The 24899-nt window shown below is 29.0% G+C and overlaps 2 protein-coding genes across 5 annotated transcripts in view; one reads left to right on the top strand and one right to left on the bottom strand.

Annotated features, from left to right (window-relative positions):
* The window catches only part of vib (phosphatidylinositol transfer protein vib), a 45897-nt gene extending 40522 nt beyond the window's left edge, over positions 1 to 5375 (top strand). For 3 of the 4 annotated variants that reach the window (XM_065513318.1, XM_065513328.1, XM_065513338.1), the window contains exons 6-9: positions 529 to 606; positions 1271 to 1380; positions 1458 to 1637; positions 3750 to 5375. In XM_065513318.1, coding sequence (XP_065369390.1) covers positions 529 to 606; positions 1271 to 1380; positions 1458 to 1637; positions 3750 to 3888 — 507 coding nt within the window. In that variant the 3' untranslated portion in view covers positions 3889 to 5375. Of the gene's footprint in view, positions 1 to 528; positions 607 to 984; positions 1063 to 1270; positions 1381 to 1457; positions 1638 to 3749 lie in introns of all 4 variants that reach the window. The other variant, XM_065513346.1, reaches the window with a different exon arrangement.
* A 9299-nt stretch (positions 5376 to 14674) lies between these two features.
* cry (cryptochrome) lies at positions 14675 to 22552 on the bottom strand. The gene is made up of 5 exons (XM_065498550.1): positions 22216 to 22552; positions 16714 to 17057; positions 16527 to 16643; positions 15668 to 16470; positions 14675 to 15004 (listed from the first exon to the last, which is right to left on the bottom strand). Exons 1-5 carry the CDS (start codon positions 22346 to 22348, stop codon positions 14773 to 14775), a joined length of 1629 nt encoding a protein of 542 aa, XP_065354622.1. The 5' UTR covers positions 22349 to 22552; the 3' UTR covers positions 14675 to 14772.
* Positions 22553 to 24899: the final 2347 nt, after the last annotated feature.

The raw sequence follows: 24899 nt of genomic DNA, 5'->3' as shown, positions 1-24899 counted from the left end.
GTAAAACTATACTGAGCTTGTCAAAAACAAGTGACTACAATACCAAGTCTATAGCGCAGCTGATTATTTTTTCTTTACTTGTTAAGAGGTTCATGCTGTTTAAATTCACTAAAGTTTGTTGTTGCGAATAACACAACAAACCAAAAATCAACAAAAATAAAAGGCAGTCGTTGACAGAAATTTTGACAAGCACAGTATATAAATGCAAAGGGGCAAAAAACGATCACCTGATTAGTTGCACAGGCCTTATTAATAGACCTTGTAAAATACTCATTTTGAATCCTAACCCCTTTATTCATAATCAATTTTTAATTTCATTTATTTAGCAAACTTTCCACTGAAAATTAGTTTTATAAATCTGTAATAAATTTAAAAATTTATTATGAATGAGGCCTTAATCAGAATTGTTGATTATAGGAGGAGGATATTTATGATTTTGATTAAATTGTATACTTTAATTTTTATGTTAAATTTATTTTAAAACTTTAATAAGACAAATACTAAATTGACTATCTAACTGTTTTCTAGAATCCCAAATTTATGAAAGATGGTTTTAAAGTAATCATAGATTCTCTGCATTTAGGCGATATTGGAGAATCTGAAAATGTAAGTTGAATACTCTGAACTAAATGTAATTAATGGTGGTTTTTTTCTTCTTTTTTCTTTCTCTTTTTTTTACATCTAAATGTATGTTCTAATGCTTCAATAATAATTAATAATAAATTATTACCTAATAATAATAATAAAATAATAACAATAAACATAATAATGGTTGGTTGGTGTTGGATTTATTTTAATTAATCGTGTGTATTCTTAAATGTTTAAATTTAAAAACTAATTTACAAAAAAAAACTCTTTTAAATGGTAAACGCAATCTTTAAATGTGTGTGTGGGTGTGTATGTGCTTTTTTGTATATTTTTTAATTAAAATTTTTAATGCATCTCAATAAAAATCATTTGAAAAATAAACTCAAACTAAACCAGAATCCTGGCTATATGAAAGATAATTTTATCATAATCATTGAATCTCATCATATTGCTGATATAGGAGATCAGGATAATGTGAGTTAAATAATTAACATTTATTGTAGTTTTTTGTTAAACTAAATATTGTGCGCTAACTGCTGTTATTTTTGTAGTAATAACTTTATTATTGTAATATTAATTATTTTCATTTTATTATTAATAATTGGTATTTCTTATATGTTTATTTTTAAAATTTATATTATTAATTTTCTCTCTTTTTTTCTATTCTTTAACTTTAATTCAGGTACATGAACTGCCTCCAGAAAAAATGAAATTACGTGAAGTCGTTCATATTGATATTGCCAATGATCCCGTTACACCTGCGGATTATAAAGTTGATGAGGATCCCACAAAGTATTTATGCTGCCTTCCTTCTTATTACTAGTTATTATGGCAATTTTAAATCTTTATTTAATTTTCGTTTTAATTAGATTCAAATCTGAAAAGACCGGTCGTGGTCCTTTAGTTGGTGCCGATTGGAAGAAAAAGGTTGATCCCGTTATGACTTGCTATAAATTAGTCACTTGTGAGTTCAAATGGTTTGGTCTACAGTCCAGAATAGAAAATTTCATACAAAAATCAGAACGAAGATTATTTACAAACTTCCATCGGTGAGTACTATTTAATTATAAATAATCTAATGGAAAAATATGATGCTTTAAATAGACTTTTGATCTAATTTGAATTATTTTTTAAATAATATATAAAAAATCGTTTTGAAAATATTCATATTCGCCCCTATCGGCAATAACATGTGAAATTTATGTTCCCATGAAATATCCATTTCCCTCTAAGGCAAAATTGCTATCGTGATATTCCCCTAAACTTTTCATTTACAATAGTTGATTTTGTTCTTAACAGCTGTTTATTGTTTACAAAATTCCATTTAATAATTTCACAACATGGGAAGTTTTTTTACGTGAACAAAGTTGATGAACGAAGAATGGGAAAAGAGAACATATTTCATGTGAAATATTGATTCGCGATAAATAATAATTGTTCCGATTGGAAAAAAATATCTTTAGGCTTCAGGAAATAATAATCTCAATTTTAGCTAGTCGAGACATGGAAAATATTTCACTATTATCAAACTACATTCAAATATATCTATTAGTTCTAAAGTTATTCATTCTGAAAAATAGCTCTTTTGAACGCACCAAAGCAGACAAAATATATTTTACAAAAAAAAGAGAGAAGTACAGCAAGGAAGATAGTAGAAGAGGATAGGAAGTAGTCAAGATCTGAGCCCGATCTGAACCAATTCTACAGACCTATAAACGCGTTAGATAGATTCTACAAATTTAAGGAAGAACGTCCTAAAGTACGTAAACGAATGAATGTCTCGCCATCTCGGAGACGCCCGGCATTCGCGAATAAATTTTGATATGGAATACCTATCAATATAATAGTATTATAATACTATTATAGGAATATTATATTCATCATAGTCTAAACGGAATTATAATTCCAAACTCTTCTATGAAGATGCCACCAACCATTGTGAATACAGTTATCAACATTTTTAGAGTAGATAGGTAGGATGTCAAGTAAACTAGCATGTAGACTGATTCAAGTTCCAGGACAATCTCCCATCCAGAGTGATACCTAGGTTCTATGGGCAGCCACTCGTCAAGCAGCTCACTTGGGTCCATTCAAAACTTATCCCATTCTGCTAACTGATCCCTTGTGATAAACTGATCCCATTGTGATAAATAGGTATTTAGCACTATCAGATAGTGTCATGTATTCACCTTAGGTCTGTTACTTTAAGAGCTTTTTGGTCGCTTAGTGGGATATATACCAAAATAAACGTTTGAACTCAAAAATTTTATATCTTGAGTTACTAAACATTTATTTTGATAGATATACCACTCGCATCCCACTAAGCGACAAAAAAGCTCTTAAAGAAATAGACTTAAGCTTTCTTTTGAGCAAAAAACAATAAATTAAAAAAGGGTCCATTTTGAAAAAAAGTCTAAAAAATTTTGATTTTCAGTTACAAAACATTTATTTTGATTTTTGTTTTGGAAAGGTTGAAGAAATAGAACAATAGGTAATAAGTTAAATGAATGAGAAAAAACACATACTTGGCCAAAATGTCAAGATTTTGACCCCCTCTAACTCAGATAGTTCTCCACCGACCTTGTTGAAAAATTGTGTCTAAAATACTATCCTTGCGGAAAATCGGAAGACATCGGTTTCAAAAGTTTGCCACTTGACATCAAATCACTGGCATTTATGACGTCGAAGTGTTAGGAATTGAACCGTAAAATGTTCTATTCAAAAAGCGAAAGTCGAATTTTTGCCTCTAATATTGCTCTGGTAAAAACAAATGTATTCTGAAAACCTAACTCTCGCAGCAACAAAATACATGTGTCTAGTCTAGTCTCTATGTATAATTCACTATGACTTTTGGTTTGTTCAATTGCTTGCTAGTTTTTAATATTTGTTACTAGTTATGAAAATTTTCAATACAAAATGTAAAACAAATATAATAGAAAATAGTAAATCTAGCACACAAACTAATACGCTCTTAAATTATCAGATAAATTAGATCTTCATTTATATCTCAGAATTTTTATAATATACTATCCGATGTATTTGTATTTCCATTTGAATTTGAAGAACATGAATAATTTTCATCAACTTCAAATTGAAATACATATTAATTTTAATTATGTATAATTTTCAACTAATTAACTGTTCTTTTCTTACCTTTTCAGCCAAGTATTCTGTTGGATGGATCGCTGGCACGGTCTGACAATGGAAGACATTCGTGCTATCGAGGATAAGGTCAAGGAGGAACTTGACAAACAGCGTCAAGAGGGTGAAGTGCGTGGCACTAAGGCCGATAGTGATTAGGAACAATATTTTTAAATAATAAAACCTTTAAAGCAGAAAAAAATTTAAAAATAAAACTTAAAGAAAAGAATAAAACAAACAATTTAAAGTAAAATGCTACAAAAATTTTAAGAAAAAAGAAAACAAAAACATTAAGTAAAGAAATATTATAACAAAAAATAAAAAAAACAATAGCAATAAAATTACACAAATACAAAAACAAACAAAATATATATATATACATATATAAATGGCACTATATTCCTTCCTTACCAACCTTAAAATTGAAAATTAAAGAAACAAATTTAAGAAAATTAAAAAAAACAAATAGTTTTTGTTAAACATTAACAACAACATTTACTACTATCACTACCAACAACAGCAAAAGCAAACAATTATTGTTATTATTATCATGTCTACAACTATTTACCACTTACTACTCAATGCTGAAATGCCTGGCTCTCTCTCTCACTTTCTCTAATCTAATTACTTATATTTTTGTTAGCCTCTTACTTACTTACACTAGGACTTAATTTTCATGTCTTTTATTTTAATAATTTTATAGTTAAATAATATTTCCTCGTTTAGTTTCTTTTTTTTTCTGATGGAAAGGGAAATTTTTGTTTTTAAAAATATCAACACCAAACACCAGTTACAAACAAAAACTTCAAGCAATAGTTTAAGTTAATAATTAATAAATACTTAATACTTAATGAACCCACAGATACCGATACACACATAAATAAATACACTTAGTATAGAAGCAGTTAGTAAACAAAACAAAGATACAAAGGATACATTTTATTTAATATTTAAATCGTTCTATATAAATGACTACTACTGTACTGTGTCCTCCCCAAAACACGTAAAGAATGGAGTGATACAAACACAATTTTAAACAATTATTATTACATATACAGTGATGGGTAAATAGAAGTAAAATATTATTACAATCTTCTTAATTTTAAACTACAAAAAAAAAAGGAAAAAGAATAAAAGAACAACAGCGTTGATAAATTTTCTTAAGATTTTACTTAACGCCAGTTTATTAACATATTATTATAACACGCACTTTACCAACAATCTACAGTCACTCGTAAAAGTACTATGTATCTTAATTTAATATAATTTTCATTTATTGTTTTGAGTTCAGTGTGTTTTTCTGTTTTCGTTTTTGTAATAATTAAAAAAAAATTTACCAAATCTCAGAGCACTTAAAAAATAAAAAAAAAATCAACAACAGTAAACAACATGTGTTATTTGTAATTGTTAGCTTAGTTTATAAGCAAATTTAACAAAAAAAGAAAAACAAAAATATTCCCAACTATATAAAAAAAAGAAAATATTTTTTTCCAATATTCATAAAATCTTAAAATTAATAATGCATAATAACTGTTTTAAAAAAAGAAAGTATATTAATATATATTTAAAAAAAGAGATAAACATATATAATGGTAATAAAGATTAAGATAAACAAAAAAAAAAACAAATACAAATTTTAAATACAACTTTCTTGGTTTTTCTTTTAATTTTTCACTTTTTTATTTCTGCAGGATTTCTAATCTATAGAATGGTTTATTTTCCTTTAAACGTGTTTAATGGAATAGCACCATATCTTTTTACTTAATGTTTAAATTTGTATTCTCATTTTCAATTAGTTTAGAATTCTAATGAATTTTAAATGAATTCATATTTTTAGTCTTGCTCTCATTTATTTTGGTTTCTATTTAATTTTAAGAATAATCGTTGGTTAGTTGTTTTATATTTATATGGCCATTCAATTCGGAAACAATTCTACAATTGGATATATTATGTACTTCAGTCTTTACATGTAAACCTAATTATCTAACGTTAGGTCACAGGGACATATTCTACTGAAATTGATTGTTTACGGATCAAAATGTCACATTTGTGTAATATTTATTCTTAAATGTTGGTCAATTTAGAGCAGTGGTGCCCAAACACATACCATCAAAGCTTTGGTTGTGTTGGTAAAACAGAGGAGAATTTGATTTTGTTCTCTGAGATGAAAACAAAGCAACAAACACATGATCATTATAAGAAAACACACAAGTAAGCTTATAGTGTATGTGTATCAAAGTAACGTCAGCAGAATTGTCTTGCCCTATTACGCGTGCTATGGAATTGTGATTTTGGGCACCACTGATTTAGAGCCTTATTCATATTTTATTAAATTGTCAATATATTCCCAAATACTAAATAGTCGGGGTTGTCATAGATCCAATCATTGGCGGAATCGGTTTTGAAAACGACAAAAAAGGTACGTTTGACTTAGGAAATCCAATGTAATTTTTTGTTTAATTTAAAATATCGTTAACAAACGCATAAAAGACTTACTTTTTAATTTTAAATTTTTAATATTAAAATGGTTTTATATCAAACATCCTTAACATTTAATATGGTGACTTATGGCAGTTAGATGTATCTATTGATAAGTAAGAAACTTGTTACCATTTCCAGGTTCATGCAGTTTTTTAAGGGGGCGAAATAAATAAAACTCAATTTCCAAAAAAATTTAAATGTGCAAGAAAGTACCTTTTGTTCTGCGGCTCCTCATATATTAATTATCATATACTGTATTAATAAAATTAACTGATCAAATCATTTATCGAATTCTGGTGGCTTATTGAGTTACTGTAGAGGACTTTGTATTTACATATAAACTTTTCCAGACTCAATGATACATAATGAAACTATTAAAAATTATTCGGGATCTGATGTATTGAAATACCATATAATTCAAGATGTTTATACTAATGATTAATTGAAAACATACTGATGAATTTACAAAAACGTTTAATTGAATTGAATAAATCATTCAGCCTTATCATGTTATGCGTAGTCGTTTTACGACAACGACAGTTTCGTACTAGCTTAATGAAATAGGTTGAATAATTTCTTTAATCTAGTACGAAACTGTCGTCTTAAAACGACTACGCCTTACATGATAAGGCTGAATATCTTCTTTCCATAAATTCGACTTGATTAGTGTGTATTGTTCTTTTAATGTTATTTTATTAATCATTTGTAAAATTTAATATTAATATTTGTTAAATATATTTAATTATTCAGGCCTGTCACGGAATTCCATTCCGATGGAAAGTGGAATTATTTCCGTATTTCGCTTATTCAGAAAAAGTAAAACGAAAATTTCTTTGGAATTGATATTTCATTGTAACTATTTGTTTTTCTAAAATTTTTAATCATTTCTGTATCAAAAACATGGCTTTTGTTTTGTTATATCAAATTAATATCAGAAATACAGAATTATTAAATATTTTTGGAATTAATAAATGACACGGAATCTGAACCTAAACGAAACTACGGAATTGAAACCATTCCGAAAAAAATGTGTGACAGGCCTGATTATTGACCAATAAAAATCACAAATGATATAGCTATGTAGTGTACTTTTATAAGTATTATAAGTTTTTTACATATAAAATTGTATTGTTGAAACTTGTCCATTAATCGGTTTTATAGAACACGATTAACCGAAAAACCGGTTTTCCAAAAAGGGATAATTTTCGATTAACCGAACTAACAGAAAACTTGTCACATGACTAGTTCCAAAGTGATAGGGACTGGTTCTAGTTCAAACTCTTTATTTTAAGGCGACCATTTCAAATTTTCAATACCATTTTATTTAATTGCTTATAAATTATATTAAAATAATTTTTTTTCAAAATTATTTTTTCTATTCATTAAAAACATTTCATTATTTTATTTCACCCCCTGTCTATACTTGACAAATATTCATCATAACAATAAATGACATTTGTTGTCAAGACAAAATTGTCTAAGCAAAAGCACTAACAATTTTATCATAACGAAGCAATAATACTAATAAATGGAGACTATATACTATAATTCTTTATCTAGACAACCATTTTGAAGTTTATCATGATAAAAATTTGTCAGGTATAGACAGGGGGTAAGATAATGTTAATGACAAATTTATCATTATAACTTACTATGGTAACTTGAAACTCGTAAATGCAAATTAAAAGTTTAACGTTCGAAAAAAATTTGCTATCATTTGTTTACGTCAAACGTTTTTTAATGTAAATCGTTGGCAGTTATGCCTCAAATTTTTGCAAAAGTTTGCAGTGATGCACAAATTTACAGTATTTACGAAAGTACTAATTAATTATGGTCTTCTTTAATAGAATCCATATAGTAGGTGTCTTAGAATATTAAGAAAATCACGAGAGAGCCTCTTTTAACTTCAGTTAACATTTTATTTATGAGGTACGACTCAAATTGTTATAGAATCGTAATCAGGCATGAGATGAAAAACGATTCGAAACTGAAATCAATCTCAAAAACGATTTAGGTGTGATGAATTTCGATTGATTTCATATTAAATTTTTGTTTCATTCCGTATCATTTTTATAGCAACAAAACAAAAAAAAATAAGCAACTCTCCATTTGTTTACCGTAATTAATCAGCCCAATTATGAATAAAAAATTCCGCGGGAGTTTGTTCCCCGGGAGTTTTTTCCCATTGAATTTGAATAGGAAAAATGGGAAAAGGGAAAAAACTCCAGGGGAATTTTTATTCATAATTGGGCTGAATGTGAAAATTTAATTTCGATAAATTCCCTTTGAAACAAATTGGAATTTGAAACTAATATGACAAAACGATTCAAACAAACAGTAATAAATTGCTAGTAAAATTATAAATTATGTAGTAAAATTAGATAATTTACTGAAAAAAACCGTAAAAATTACAAATTTTTCTGCTGTAAAAAGTTCTATTCTATTTCTGATTTAGTTGTTGGACAATACAAAGCAGCTTGCCAGAGCAACAAATGTAATTAATTTGACGAAAAATATAATTAATTTATATAAAAATTTAAGTAAATTTATTCTCTTAAAATTTAATAGTTTTTTAGGCAACAATATTTTTTTTGAACAATGTTTTCTTGTGATTTCAGATTTTAAAATCACACCGAAAAATACTAAAATTACACAACAGTGTTTCCAGCATATAGGACTTTTTAAATTATATTAACAATTAAATAGTTATATTTAATTGTTAATATAAATTAAATATTATAAAATTATAATTGTTCTTCTGCGAAAATTATGGATATATTAATTATAATACATTTCGATTAATACTTATTTAACGCTATAATCTTTAAAGCCTCCATCACGAGTCTGACTGATCGAGCTGTAATGTAGCATCCAACCCAAATTTTCATTTCGTAATAAATGACTGCGAAGAGCGCTAACTGTGTGGGTGGAGTAACTAAATCTTTCGGTAACGAAATCTCTTACGAAATTACAGTAAAAAAATTTGAATGTTTTTAATGCAATTATTGAACTTTTTTGAAGCAACAAAGAAATAAGTAAGTTTTACTACATTTACAACATGTGATGGATATTATTTCTATAACAAAAAAAACTTTTTGTCCATTTACGACAAAAGAATATTTTTATTAAAAATACGCATTTTGTAGTAAAATATGAATATGAATCAAATATGCATTATCAATAAAATATGCAAAAATGTGCCCTAACAAATCCATGGCATTTTACAGCAAAATGTGTGATTCATATTGATAACACAGGACAACAGCAAAAAAAAAGGCTTCACTGACCACTATATAGATTTGATGCATCATGGTCAACCTAAATTTGTGAATTTTTTTAGATGTTTCTCCACATAATTTATGATAACTCAAAAAGGGTTAGTCAGTCCGATATTATTAAAGTAAACTTAGAAAAGTTCAAATTTAATTTCACAATTAAGTGAATTCTCCCATTTTCAGAAAATTGTATGTGCGTACAAGCGTGTACTTTGAGTGTACATTTTACATGTGTTTTGTTTTTTTACAATAAAACACTATTTTGTTAATTTTTGATCTAAATAAGTAATTCACTCAAAGTTTTAATTCGTTACATATTACAATTATATAGATATATCTGCATTTTAGTATTTAGTTTGTATGGGAGGTGCCACTCCCACTATTTAAAGTCCGCCTATTCTTGTCCTAAGTATTAATGGTAGAAAAACGTACACAATTTATGGACTCTATCTCTTACAGTATATATTCAATTTTTTAATTAACATCATATGGGAGGTGCACCGCCCTCTGTGGCTACTACTCCTATTTTTGCCTCAAATATTTATACAAACGGTGGAATTGCTCATGTACAATTTGAGGGCTATAGCTATTATAGTTTCCTAGATATCTGATTTAAATTAACTTTGTATTGGAGGTACCACGCCCACTTGACATTTCAAAACAAAAAGTAGCCTATAGTTCCTTCCAGACATACAGGAACACACTCTACAAATTTCAAGCAAATCGGGTCAGCCGGTTAGCCGTCTATAGTCTTCAAACCAGCAAACACACATTCACTTTTATATATATATAGATAAACAGTGGGCGTTAAGTGAAAGTGAACACGCCCACTTTTTGTCATATCGACAGGAATGTACTGTATAAGTTTCAAGACGACATTCGAACTATTACTATTTTTTTGGCTCTGTTCTATATAACTGCCACCACTGTGCATTGGTTCAAAAACTTCAATCTCAATTGAAGTAGATTTTGCAGTGGTATTTGATTTCAAGCAATTAATCTTCAGTGAACTTAATCCTTATTGAAATAGAAAGAGGAATTAAAAAAGTCATTATGATGGTCTTACAATGTGCTCAATATTTATCACTAATTATTGAAATTTGTTGAGATTCTTGCGTCGCACAGTGAGGTAACAAAAATCAAAAATTTCACGTGCCCCTAAAAAATATTTAATAAACATATTTTACAGAAAACTGTTCATCGATTTCAAATATGCTACTCTTATTACAATCAGATTTTTGGTTCAGAAGATATAGCCCTTCAAACTTGACTGATTTTCAGTTTTCAAAAAAACACTAATTTTAGGTAATTTGTTCTGAAAACTATGTATGTATGTAACGGTTCGTCATTATTTCTTTCTGATGGATCTGTTGATAGATCTATTTATTAAGAAAAGAATAAAGAAAAATTGTATTTGTCCAGGTAAATCGATATTTACCAACTATCCATTTTTTCAATATTTCTCAACTTTGATGGAAAATAAAAAAAAACTATCAATTTCTATGTACGTATAGTTGCCATATTTTCAAAATAAGTTCTTTGATTATTCCTTTACCTAATGTAAAAATTTCCAGCTGCCCGTTCTTGCCCCATTTTTTGCTGGAAGTAAAATTTTGAAAAATTCTTTTTGGAATAATTTTAAATAATAAAATAAACATAAAAAATCAAAAATTTTAAAAAATATTTTATATTATTTTTTCCCACAAATTTTAACTTTGCTGCATAAGTAGGCACCTGAAAGGCGTAGAACCATTTTCAAACACTCATTTGATAGGCTGATTTATTATCTATCATATGCCTTTTAAATTTTTTAATTATCTCATTTGGTTTAAAAGTTATGATTTTTGCTACGAAGAAACTCAAATGGCGCCACTGTGCGTCGGTGAAAATTGCTTATATTCACAGAAACCAAATACACACTAGGATTGTTGGACCCAAACGGTAAAATTTTGTGGATATTGCTTGACTATGCAGCAATGTCGCTGTTTAAATCAGACTTATTATGAATTTCTCGGGAATTTTTTATTTCATTTTCAACAATCGACATCCCTCAAAATAAATTTGGATTAATTGTTTGGTTCAAAGTATTATGATTGTTTTTTCTTGAGATATCTTAAGAAATACAGCTTAAAATTGTTTTTTCGGATCATCAAATGTGGAGTAAATTAATACGCAATAATTTCTTTTACAAATTTAACACAGCAATGAATAATTTTAATGCAATTTTTTCTGACAAACTTAATATAAACTTGTCTATATTTTCATAAAATGGTGGGATCGTCCTGGTGATATTTTAATTAAATTGTTTATAATTTGAACAGGAATTAAGTAAGTGTGCTATTTTATTAACACCCACTGTAAACTCTACAACTCTTGCAGGTATTTGTTGCACTTAGAATTAAAATAGTAATAAAAAAACACAAAACCACAACAAACTTTCATTGCTAAGCATTAAAAAAATAACAAAATATATATTTAATTAAAAAACAAAAAAGAAAATGTTAATGTTTAATCCACAAAAAAATATTAGAAACAAAACAAAAAAATGAAAGTAATTATGTATTTAAAAAATAATAAAAACAAAAAAGAGTTAATATTCTATTAAAAAAATAATATAACACTTGCTTAAAAATAAAAAAAATAAATAAATAAACAAAAAATATTTTAATTATATTAAAAGCTGTGTGAAATACTTATTATTTCCAATTAAATTTATTATTTTATATTTAAACAAAAAAAACAAAAATTCATGTGTCAGTATAGAGATTCTAACTTTAAATAAAAAAACCCAACCTCTTAATAACATTATTATATTAAAAATAATTAAAGAAAATAAATTAAATATAAATTCTAACAAAAAAAAAAAAAAAGAAGAAACAAAAAAATCATGAAAGAAAACAAAAATAATTACAAATTACAACGTATTAATTGTCATTTTAATTAAAACAAAAGAAACAAAGAAAACAACAACAACAAAAATATAAACAATTTATTTAAATTAATTTAAAAAAATATAGATAAATAAAATTAACAAAACAACAAAAGAAACCATTTAACTGATTGTTATTCATTTTTGTTTTGATTTTGGGGGGATTGGTTTAAGAATTCTTTACGAATTATTTCATAGGTTTGATTCCCTAGTATGTATTTCAAGCGGATTGAATTCATTTCTTTGAGAATTTATTATATACTAACTGAACCCGGTCCGCGTTACTGGTCCTAAGTAATGATTTGTATACTACGTTGTTTGTTATTCCGTGTGTAATATTGAGAAATATTTATCTGAAACTCAACAAAATATATTCTTGATCCTTATGAAATTCTAAGTCGATTGAGCTATGTCCGTCTGTCTGTGTAAAACACTCTCCCATGTAAAATATACAACAAAAATCACTACGATATGCAGGAAAACGTATATTATTCTTCTAAATCGGTTTAGTAGATCTAGAGTTATGAACTAAAATGTGAAAAAACCTCCAAAAATTTTTGTATGGTACTTTCGAAATGAAAAATTTTTAAACATGTGCCATTTTTGTGTTTCCCATCCGATTTCAAAGTGCAATATTTATGAAGTGCGGAGTTTTAAAGTGGCATATTTTTGAATCAAATTGAGATATTGACTTGAAATTAACTTATCTAAACAAACAAAATTAGTTCGGAATAAATATGGATCAAATTGATCCTAATATTTGCAATCCTATTAAAATTTTAGTTTTAGAAACTCAATAAATATGTAATGAAATCTTTATTTATTAATAAAACTCAATGAAATTTCCAATGTTTTTTTTAAATTTGTCATTCTAAATACATTGGGGTCTAACATTTACAACAACTGTGCAAAAATGGATTTTAACCTTTAAGAGCACTTGGGGCCAAAATGGCTGTGTTTTTCGTGATTTTAAAAGTTGAGGGTCATTTGGACCCCAAGTGCTGCTAAGGTTAATTTCCATTTTTGTGCTGTTATTTTAAATTCTGGACTTTATGTTATATTTGCCTCAAGTTTCATTAAAATCGGCCCAAAAATATATAACATTTCGCTATCTTTTCATTAGAAAATCCAAATATGGAAAAATTTTAACTTTGAACTTCACGATTAACGTTTTCCGATTTTAGTAAAACTTTCAGACCATATGGTACGGAAAAACTGTAAGAGGTATTAACATAATTTTTTCATATTTTTATTCCCTATTATGTTCTCAATAAATTTGTTGAAATTTGTTTAACAAAATTTTTAAAAATTTGAAAATGGAGATTCGAAAAAAATATTTTCTTTTGGTCATACCTGCGAATAGGTTAACGATATCCTACGAAGACAAAATCTCATACACATAAATACCGATATATGTTATACAAAAATTAGCTTTTATTTTAATTTTTCTCGAAATATGTTAATTTTTTTTTCCTAAATTTCTTGTTCAAGTGGCCTGAGACACGTTAATGATCTGGCGAATTTGTAATAACTTTAACATTTTTTATCCAAATTTTGTTATTTATATCTCATTACAACGATAATTACGTAAACATTTCGATTCTTTTGCATTCAATTGCAAAAAGAATTTGTTTAGTAGCAAAATTTTTACCAAAACTGAAAAATTTGAATTTTTTCCGAATTTTGGCGATAATACAGTTTTTGGGTCATTTTGACCGTTTAGAAATGCCAGATTTATTTCCAAAAAAATTTTTATTCTGCCCCACTGTGCAATGTTTGGCAGAAATTGGGGGTATCGGCTTAGAGAGAAAGAAAATAGATTTAGTTGAATATCTGGAGAATTCAAATAGTTAAAGTAAAGCTTGAAATGTGTTATTTTGTTACTATTATACTACAAGATATAAAAATTGGTGGGATCAGAACAGTAAAGTGAGTGGTATCTCCCATAAAAAATATATTAAGTTTTTTGGAGGATGTCTCACATTTTGATGTCTAACGGTAGATCTACTGGACCGATTTTTCTGATTTTCAATACCCAATTGCTTAGGAAAATAATAAACGTTTTTATGTAAATCTTGTAAACTGTGAGGGGTTATGCTGAACAACTGTAAATCAACTCGAAAATAGTACCTCAGCTCCAACCATGTGAAATTTCGTAACAAAATCTCCCACAGATCAATAGTCCAATAGTTAAAAACTATTAAAACCATATGATTACAACAAACACACAAACAAAAATACGATATTTATTGTGATAAATTTGGAATGAATATAGAATAGGTAAGTAGTTATACATTTGTTAATGTTATACAGTGTAAATTTGTCTTCAATTGTTCCATCGTTTCAATTTGTTTCACTTTAATCGGACAACCAGAAGAAATTTCGTACTTCTTCCTCGTTTGAGGGCCGGCAATGTGGTGGTCCCTCATCGGGTGCTCCTTCAGCTATAAGTGAGTTACGCAGGGTACGCATGGCCAACATGTTGCGCTGAGAGGCAACACTCAAATCAATCAAACGATCCGGATAGTGGACACCGATCAAGCAGTCGGCCTGTTCTTGTACATTCAAAGGCATACGCCAGGGCTCGTGACTGCAATAAAATAAATGGATCTAAATGAATTGAAAGCACACAAAATTATAAAAAATAGCACGATTAATTAATTCAAATTTAACTCATAATTTAGAGAAATATGTATTGTCGTCTGCTTTAAAATCTAAGTAAGTTTTTTGCAAAATTCAAACACATTTAAAAAGTTGCTCATGCGACCTTTATCTGAGTTGATCAATTAAGATGCCTTCATCAATTTATTTAGATAAACTTCTCATATGTAGTTTAAAGGTTACTAATTTACGAACATTCAACTCAGAACTATTGGTTTAATTTAATTTGATTACGCGATAGTTTTAATAACCATAAACAAATCTATAATTGAGGTTTCAGGGTAATTTTAATTGCTATAAATATATTCAACCCTTATATGAAGAGCTTTGTTAAATCGGACTAAATCCCAGTTTTGCTTCAAACATATCCAACCCAACTAGATACGAAAGTTTGAATTTGATACTGACAAACCCAAGTCATGAGAATGTATTTGTGAGAAGTTCGTTTTAAATATTAGGTTCTGTTTGCTTCAAACTTTCGCCTCTATGAGTTTCTTCTATGGCTTAAAATCCAACATTATAGTGATTTGATGGTATTGACAAAGGCTTAACTTCGAATCAAAAAATCTTAAAAAAACGATTTAATACTCACATAAACTCCTTAGGTACTTTAGATAGCTCAGGTACATATTGTTTAATATATTGACCCATGGGATCCAATCTCTTGGCCAATGCCACTGGACACGTGACCAACGATGAATCGAGTAGACGCTCAAATGCCGACGAACTTACCCACATCCAATTGCCGGCACATACCGACCAATCAGCATCCAATAGGTATTTTAGAAAATAACGCAAACCCTGTTCCCAGTTTTGCCAAAGGCCACCTCTAGTCAAAAAAGTTGCCACCGTATTACGTAAAGTGTGATGCAACCAACCCTCAGCCAATAGTTGACGCATAGCAGCATCGATTAGGGGAAATCCCGTTTGACCCATTGTCCAGCGTTTCAGCTGTTCATGATTGGGTTGAGCCCAGGGTATATTCAAACATATTTCATTATCCTCCATACGATCATAGTTTGGATTATTCACGGACATGGTGTAGAAATATTCCCGCCATATCAATTGGCCAGTTATATGAGCACCACCGGACATTTGCATACCAAGACCTTCGGCTTGCATTTGTACATTTTTAAAGAGATCATGGACATCCCAATAGAATTTGCGCACGGATAAGCAACCAAATCGTAAATGGGCACTCATAGACTTGGGAGATTCCAAAATATTGGGTATAGCCTGATTGGGCAAGTAGTAACCACATTTAAAAGCGTTCTCCTCAACCTTGAGACGTTGATGTAAATGTAACAGAGACTGGGTTTCGCCACCAATCCACTTGACTTTGGCCAAATAACTCAATTCATCGGGATACACGTTAAAATCTTCCGGAGTGGGGAACTAAAAGAAAGAATTGAGAATAAGAAAAAGTTCATATTTTCAAATAAACTGCATACCTCCAAGAACACTTTTAATTCCATTATAAGCTTTTCACTCAGCTTGTGGAATTTGACATCTTTCCAATCTGGATTTGGTACCGGACGTGGTGGTAAACCAATAATTTGTACTGTATGCTGATTTAAATAAATACATATTAAACTAAATAATTTCTCCCAAAAATTCATAAATAGAAAATTGATTTACCAAAAACATTTGATAAGTCAGCGGCGGTATACCGCCATTAGTATCGATAACCTTTTTGGGATCCCATAAGGTGTGTGAGATTCTTTCCAGACATGTTATGCCCAAGTCATGGCAAAGTTCCTTCACCGCATTATCACGTCTATTCCAAATCGGTTCACAATCCTGTTCGAAACATAATTTCTTTATGCCACATTGCTCATGAAGACGGCGAAATATTTGAACTGGATTTCCTTGCAGTAAGTAAAGTCGTCCGAGACTTAAACTGAGATTTTGCAATTGATCGTGTATGTCTTTGAGGGAGTCCAAAAGAAATTTCAGTCGATTAAAGCCGACAGATTTAGTGCCTGTGCGGAAAAGAAAGATGATGTTAAGAGATGATTATTTGTTTGTATTGAAATTTTGGGTTGTTCTAAAATTGGACAAGATTTAAAATTATGTTATAAAACAGTTTCGTCATGCGAAAATCGTAGGTGGTTGTCTCAAAATTAAGGAACAATCCACCCGATTATTTAGGAAAAAACTTCGCTTAAGCTTGAAAATAGATATTTTATCGCCCCAAACTTTCAGTAATTTTTTCTAGATTTAGAATAGCACTGCCTACATATATCGAGAATGATATTATTATTCACACATCGAGAATGATATTATTATTCACACAAAAAGAAAGAAAGATCTGAAACATTCAAAACCGCAAGAATACTGCATATTTAGATAAAAATTGTGAAATCGGAGAACACATAAATATGTAATATTCAATAAAAAGGTTTTTCGTTGACATATCGCAATGAAATTGTTTACGTCTGTACACCTTTTGATACCAATTCCCAAAAAGTATTTTTTGGAATTTCGCCCATAAAGTCCACATTTGATCAGGGGCAGGTAAAAGAACAATATGAATGATTGGGAATACATCATAGTATGTAAACCTGTTAAAAATTTTGGAATCCAAGCTTTGGGGTTTTAGAACACATAGTCCAAATACAAAATTTCGATAAAAACTAAGAAACTTTTTTCAACAATATAAAGCAAAGAGTAATAGCTGTTTTTCGGCCCAAAACAGTACAAAAATCCACATTTTTTTCATTTTCAAATTCAAAATCGATTATTTTTATACCCTTCACCTTCATGAGAAGGGGGAAATATAAGTTTGTCATTCCGTTTGTAATTTCTACATTTTTCATTTCCGACCCTATAAAGTATATACATATATTCTGGATCCTTATAGATAGCGGAGTCGATTAAGCCATATCCATCTGTCTGTTGAAATCAGCTTTCCGAAGTCCCAAAATAACTTACATAAACGATTCAAAATTCAGGTTAAAAAATATTTTTTTCGATTTTGGCCCATTGTAAGTCCAACTTACTACGGTTTTATATACGTCATTGCAAAGGTCTTTGAAATATCTATCATTATATATCCATAATGTCTATATTAATGACTTAGTAATCCAGATATAAGTAAAAATAAGTAAAAAAAATCGAGATTGTCCTTGTTTTTTCCTCATATCTCAGCCATTTGTGGACCGATATTGCTGATTTTACACACGAAACTTCTCGAAAGCATGTCTGATAGAATTATTGAAGATTTGGATCCCGAAGATATCTGGGGTCTTCAGAAAATTTAATTCAACAGACAGACGGACATGGCTAATCGACTCCGCCATCTATAAGGATCCAGAATATATGTATATGGGGAATTTCATGTCAAGTGAACCAACTTTTGAAATCGATGTCTTCCGATCGGGATGAAATTTGCACCAAGGTTAGCTCTATTGGATAGTAACTCAGACACAATTTTTCAACAACATCGGTCGAGAACTCTCTGAGTTATAGGGGGTAAAATTTTGACAATTTGGTCAAACAGGGGTTTTTTCTTATCCATGTAACTTATTACCTATTGTTCTTAGCAAAATGTGTCCCAAATAGTATAGATAGCTATTTCTTCGATCTTTCGAAAAAAAATATTTAAAAAAAAAAATAAAAAATTTTTAATATTTTTTTTCCGAAATCAAAAACTTTTTTGACTTTTTTTTAAAATGCGTCCTTTTTTTTTTTTTTTTTTTTTTTCTTAAAATAAAGTTTAGATATTTTCCTTGAACACCTACTTGGTCGCTTAGTGGGATGGGATATGAGTGGGATATCTATCAAAATAAATATTTTGTAACTCAAAACATAAAATTTTTTACTTTTTTTGCAAAATCAAAAACTTTGTTGACTTTTTTTTTTCAAAATGGACCCTTTTTTAATCTTTTTTTTTAGGTCAAACAAAAGCTTAGATATTATCCTTGAAGACCCTTTTGGTCGCTTAGTGGGATGCGAGTGGGATATCTATCAAAATAAATATTTTTTAACTCAAGACTTACAATTTTTGACTTTTTTTTTTGCAAATACGATTTTTTTCCAAATGGGCCCTTTTTTTAAAATTTTTTTTGTAGTCAAAAGAAAGCTTAGGTCCATTCCTTTAAGATATTTTTAGTCCCTTAGTGGGATGCGAGTGGGATATCTATCAAAATAAATGTTTTAACACAAAAATTGTATGTCTTGAGTTACAAAACATTTATTTTGATATATATCCCACTCGCATCCCACTAAGCGATCAAAACCATCTTAAAGGAATAGGCCTAAGCTTTCTTTATAGCAAAAAAAAAAATTACAAAAAGGGCCCATTTTAAAAAAAAGTCAAAAAAGTTTTTGATTTTGCCAAAAAATCAAAAATTGTATATCTTGAGTTACAAAATATTTATTTTGATAGATATCCCACTCGTATCCCACTAAGGGACCTAAAATGTCTTAAAGGAATGGACCTAAGCTTTCTTTTGACTAAAAAAAAATTTTTAAAAAAGGGCCCATTTTGAAAAAACATTACAACATTTTTATTTTAATAGATATCCTACTCACATCTTCCTAAGTGACAAAATAGGTCTTAAAGGAAAAGACCTAAGCTTTCTTTTGAGCAAAAAAAAAATTTTAAAAAAAAGTCCCATATTGGAAAAAAATTTCGATTTTGCAAAAAAAAATTAAAAAATTGTTACAAAATATTTATTTTGATAGATATCCCACTCGTATCCCACTAAGGGACTAAAAATATCTTAAAGGAATGGACCTAGGCTTTCTTTTGAGCAAAAAAAAAAAATTAAAAAAGGGCCCATATTGGAAAAAAATTTTGATTTTGCAAAAAAAAATTAAAAAATTGTATGTCTTGCGTTACAAAATATTTATTTTGATAGATATCCCACTCGCATCCCACTAAGGGACTAAAAATATCTTAAAGGAATGGACCTAAGCTTTCTTTTGACAACAAAAAAAATTTTAAAAAAAGGGCCCATTTGGAAAAAAAATCGTATTTGCAAAAAAAAAAGTCAAAAATTGTAAGTCTTGAGTTAAAAAATATTTATTTTGATAGATATCCCACTCGCATCCCACTAAGCGACCAAAAGGGTCTTCAAGGATAATATCTAAGCTTTTGTTTGACCTAAAAAAAAAGATTAAAAAAGGGTCCATTTTGAAAAAAAAAAGTCAACAAAGTTTTTGATTTTGCAAAAAAAGTCAAAAATTTTATGTTTTGAGTTACAAAATATTTATTTTGATAGATATCCCACTCGCATCCCACTAAGCGACCAAGTAGGTGTTCAAGGAAAGTATCTAAACTTTATTTTAAGAAAAAAAAAAAAAAAAAAAAAGACGCATTTTAAAAAAAAGTCAAAAAAGTTTTTGATTTCGGAAAAAAAATATTAAAAATTTTTTATTTTTTTTTTTAAATATTTTTTTTCGAAAGATCGAAGAAATAGCTATCTATACTATTTGGGACACATTTTGCTAAGAACAATTGGTAATAAGTTACATGGATAAGAAAAAACCCCTGTTTGACCAAATTGTCAAAATTTTACCCCCTATAACTCAGAGAGTTCTCGACCGATGTTGTTGAAAAATTGTGTCTGAGTTACAATCCAATAGAGCTAACCTTGGTGCAAATTTCATCCCGATCGGAAGACATCGGAAGACATCGATTTCAAAAGTTGGTTCACTTGACATGAAATGCCCCATATACATTATAGGGTTGGAAAATTATATTGTGGAAATTACAAACGGAATGACAAACTTACCCTTTTCACGAAGGTGAAGGATATAAAAAGAAATTGCAAAAACAAACATAAAATTTTAATTTTTTTTCCAAAAAATGAACAACTTTGCAAAAAAAACAAAATTTCTTTACCCAAAAATATTTAAAATTTTTATTTTGAAATTTTGACAAGAGATATAGCAAGAGAATAGCACATGCTTTATAGGCCTAATCAATTTAACAATTTTCATTGACTGAGGTGCACTACTTTGAGACTCAACAGCACCGCTCCTGAGAGGTCTTTAGGGACCGTCTTCAAAAAATTAAATCGATTACTCACTCCTCTGCTACGTCTAATGAAATATCATGTCATTCGTATCAGCCAGTTAGCAATGACTGATTTATAACCAAAATATTTTTTTTCTGCCCCCTGTACAATGTTAAGTTTCATGAGTAAAATTTAGTATTAAGTGCGAATTGTCTTGCAACATTTTAGATGCAAACATTTCAGTTTTGGTATCTTTGGAATCTTGAAGTCGACCCATTCATATTGGAGCTATATAAATTCCTATGAAAGATGAAAACTAGTTTCTCCTATTGACTGCAACCGGGATTTCTGTTCCAAAGCCATATAGGTCAGGTATAATGACTCCTAATACACAAGGTTCAAATGTCTCATCCTCCTCTTACACCAAATAGTCTCTTATTTGTTAAGGATTTTCTCTATTAATTTTCTGTTGGTATTTCACACAATCTTTTTATGTTCCAAGTTATTCAGATGTCGCTTCTTAACATTTTTAACTACAGTTTCACTCATGTAAATACGATCATTATTTTTCAAACCCTATTGTGGCCATTGTCTCAGAACAAAATAACAACTAATAAAGTTAGCATACCGATAGAGTCAGAATCACTTTCTGATTCTATTTAAATATGCCCGACAAGGACGATGCCAATTGAAAGTGGTTGAAATCAGGCCATTTTTGTGTGTATATGATATCAGCTGTTTTAGCTGTCACTTAACGTTGCGGACAAAATTCTGTTTTCAACAGATTCATCCGCAACAGAACGGCAACGTTACAGAAAAACTAACGACATACACAACTTTCCCTAAGCTAAAAACAAAACAGCTGATTCGTTACGGAACGGAACGTACAAACTAATTAGGCCTTAAGAAATGAATTTTTCATGATTTTTTTTTTAAATTTTATAAGCCACATTGGGGGGCATCCACTAGGTCACATTCCAACTACGTATCCATGTAAATACAAATGAACTTAAAAACACCTTAAATTTCGTTAAGCTATCTGCAATTGTTCACGAGCTATCGAATTATTTCCAAAATAAAAAGTTTTTAAACCACTGTGAAACAGTTGTAAGGTCTCTTAATAAGCTCTTTTACTCAAACATTCTCCCACTCACCCTCCAACAAACACACTTACCCGCACTTTCTCCATCAAAGATAAAAATCGGCAACAGTTCAATTCCTTCATCTTTGTCCGATATTGCTTCCAACAAAGCTGGATTATCATGCAATCTTAAACCATGGCGGAACCAAATTATATTAACCGACATTTTTAAATTCAAATTTATTGAAAATACACAGTTTTAATTAAGTTTTGTTTTTAAATAAATAAATTTTTATATTTCTATATATTCGCACACTATTTGTAATTCTATTTAACAATTAGTTAATTAATTAATTACAATAATATAAAACGTAATTACAAACGTTTAGTTTGTGTTGTTCCGCGTTTTTGGTCTTTACACGAGAACGTGTTGCCGGCAAATGCACTCATTGCACTTGAAATTTTTACCAAAGTCAACTTATTTTGTTTATCTCAGTTTGCGAACGAGTAAATAGTTTTTGTTATTTATTATTTTTACATAAAGTTTCACTCATTTCTAGTTTCTATAGTTCTATGTTCACGCAACCCCCACCAATCTCAACTAACCCACGTTTTGTAAGTTCAAAATGTATTTGCAAACAACTTGTTGAAATGTTAGGTTTTCCGATACATATTTAGATTTAACGGAAAATGTTTTGTTTCCTATTGAAGTATGTTTTGGGTAAACTGAATGTAAATCGACAAATATATTTGTAACTGGAAAATGTGTTTTCTCCATTTTTTGTTTAACAGTATCAATAATTACATGATACTGTTGCGCTCAATATTTTCAATAGAAGAGTTTTGACGTTATTCTTCTATGAGCCAATCATTCGCCTTAAATTCCATAAAAACTGATTGGAATCTTTGGAAACCCTACAATAAGAGAACATTTGAAGCTTTGCAATTGTGCATAAAAGCTTTATTATATGTTTAAAGCTTTTATTTTTTGAAAGTTTTAAATGAAAATAGACACTACGTTTTTTAATTACTGTTACTAACAATTTGTTAGAGATTTCTTTTTGCATATTTATTTAAAAAGTTTAAAAGCCAAACTTTTTTCCAATATCAGATTAAACATTGGGAATTACTTTTCTAAATTATCATCTTACTTATTTACATTTTCATCTCGTTAGTATTTGACGAAAAATCCCAAAGATTTAAAAATTGTTTATATTTGACCCAGGTTTTATAGTTGTCCGATTTTAGTCAAATTTCTCTACACACATATTTTTGTAAAACGTAATCTATTAAATAGTGTGTTGCTCGCTAGCTGCCACATCGAAACATTTTGTACGGATCGATTCAAAATTGAGCAGAGTTAAATTATAAATCTCACCTCTGAAAATTTCAAGAAGTTTCATATAGAAGTAATTTCATGACGATCGGTCCATAATTGAGTCAAAAGCCGCAGAACAAAAGTTACTTTTTCGAAATTGTTTACAAATTGATTTTTTTTGGTATTTTTATAATATTTGGGTTGAAATCTTCTAGAAAAAATCCATTTTCAAAATTTTTAAATTTTCAAAAAAGTACCTTTTGTTCTGCGTCTCCTCAATTGGTCATAGCTGCCATAGGTCCACCTCCGAAAATCACTTTAACAAGTATAAATATCTTAAATATTTTGATACGCAAATAAAATTTGACAGAAAAAAGTATGATATAGAAATTAATCAATTGACCTAAATTCATGGCGATCGGTCCATAATTGAACATAGGTCCCATATAAGGTTCACGCCTTAATTGAAGCTAAGGTGATATGAATTGTCGACGGAGGACTGAATTTGGAGCCCAGTCATCTCTTGTCTATTATGATGCTAAAGATAATATCAAAGTTCAGTTACTATATAATCCGTCAGCTGCACCAATAGTGTTTGTTCTTAATCACTACGGTCATGCTTCAGTCCTTACGAGTCTTTGAGTTTAACAGACTCAGGAGTAGAACTTATTTGGCCTGTAAAAGCCACACTGGCTAGACCTTGTACAGAATGGTAAGGTTTTTTTTAGTATCTATTAGGGAATTCAAATTACATATTCTATTTTTCTCTTGTTCGAATAAAACGAATAATTCAAATAAGAGGTTTTAAATTGTTCGAATAATTCGATCACACGTTTAAAATTAATCGAATTATTCGAATAATTTAAATTTTTTTAAAAAGTAAAGAATTAACTTTTGATGTATGTTTTTTATTATTTTATAGTTAAAGAAAAACAAAAAATAACGTTAAAGTTAACAATTCAAATTTCATCAGAAATATTCTGATCAGATTCCCTTCCGAACAATTTACAACTAGTAAACTCGTTAGTTTCCGTTTTGGAGCTTAATTGTGAATATATTCGAAAATAATCCATCGATTTTTATGATCGATATCTCATTTTGTTCACTTTACATGTGGCTTTGCAATAATTCTATGCCGTTTTCGATTTTTCATGATTTTTTTAAAACAAAAAATTTGATATTTTTACATTAAAAATATATTTTTTGCTTCAATTTGTTATTTTAACTCCGAGCAGATTAAAACGCAATATATAAACAGATTAAAGGCTATGTAAATTTTATCTTTTCTAAGTTCACTTCAATAATATCGGGCTAACACTTTTTGAGTTATCATAAACTATGTGGAGAAAAATCTAAAAAAATCACAATTTTAGAAAAAAAAATTTAAAGAAAAACTTCTCCATAGAATTTAAAATTTGTACCATATTTGTACTACTGGAACCACAACAAAATTTTTTCG

This window comes from Calliphora vicina, chromosome 1 (assembly GCF_958450345.1).
Source record: "Calliphora vicina chromosome 1, idCalVici1.1, whole genome shotgun sequence".
NCBI classification, from domain to species: Eukaryota; Metazoa; Arthropoda; class Insecta; order Diptera; family Calliphoridae; genus Calliphora; species Calliphora vicina.
This window is presented reverse-complemented; position numbering and strand designations above follow the sequence as displayed.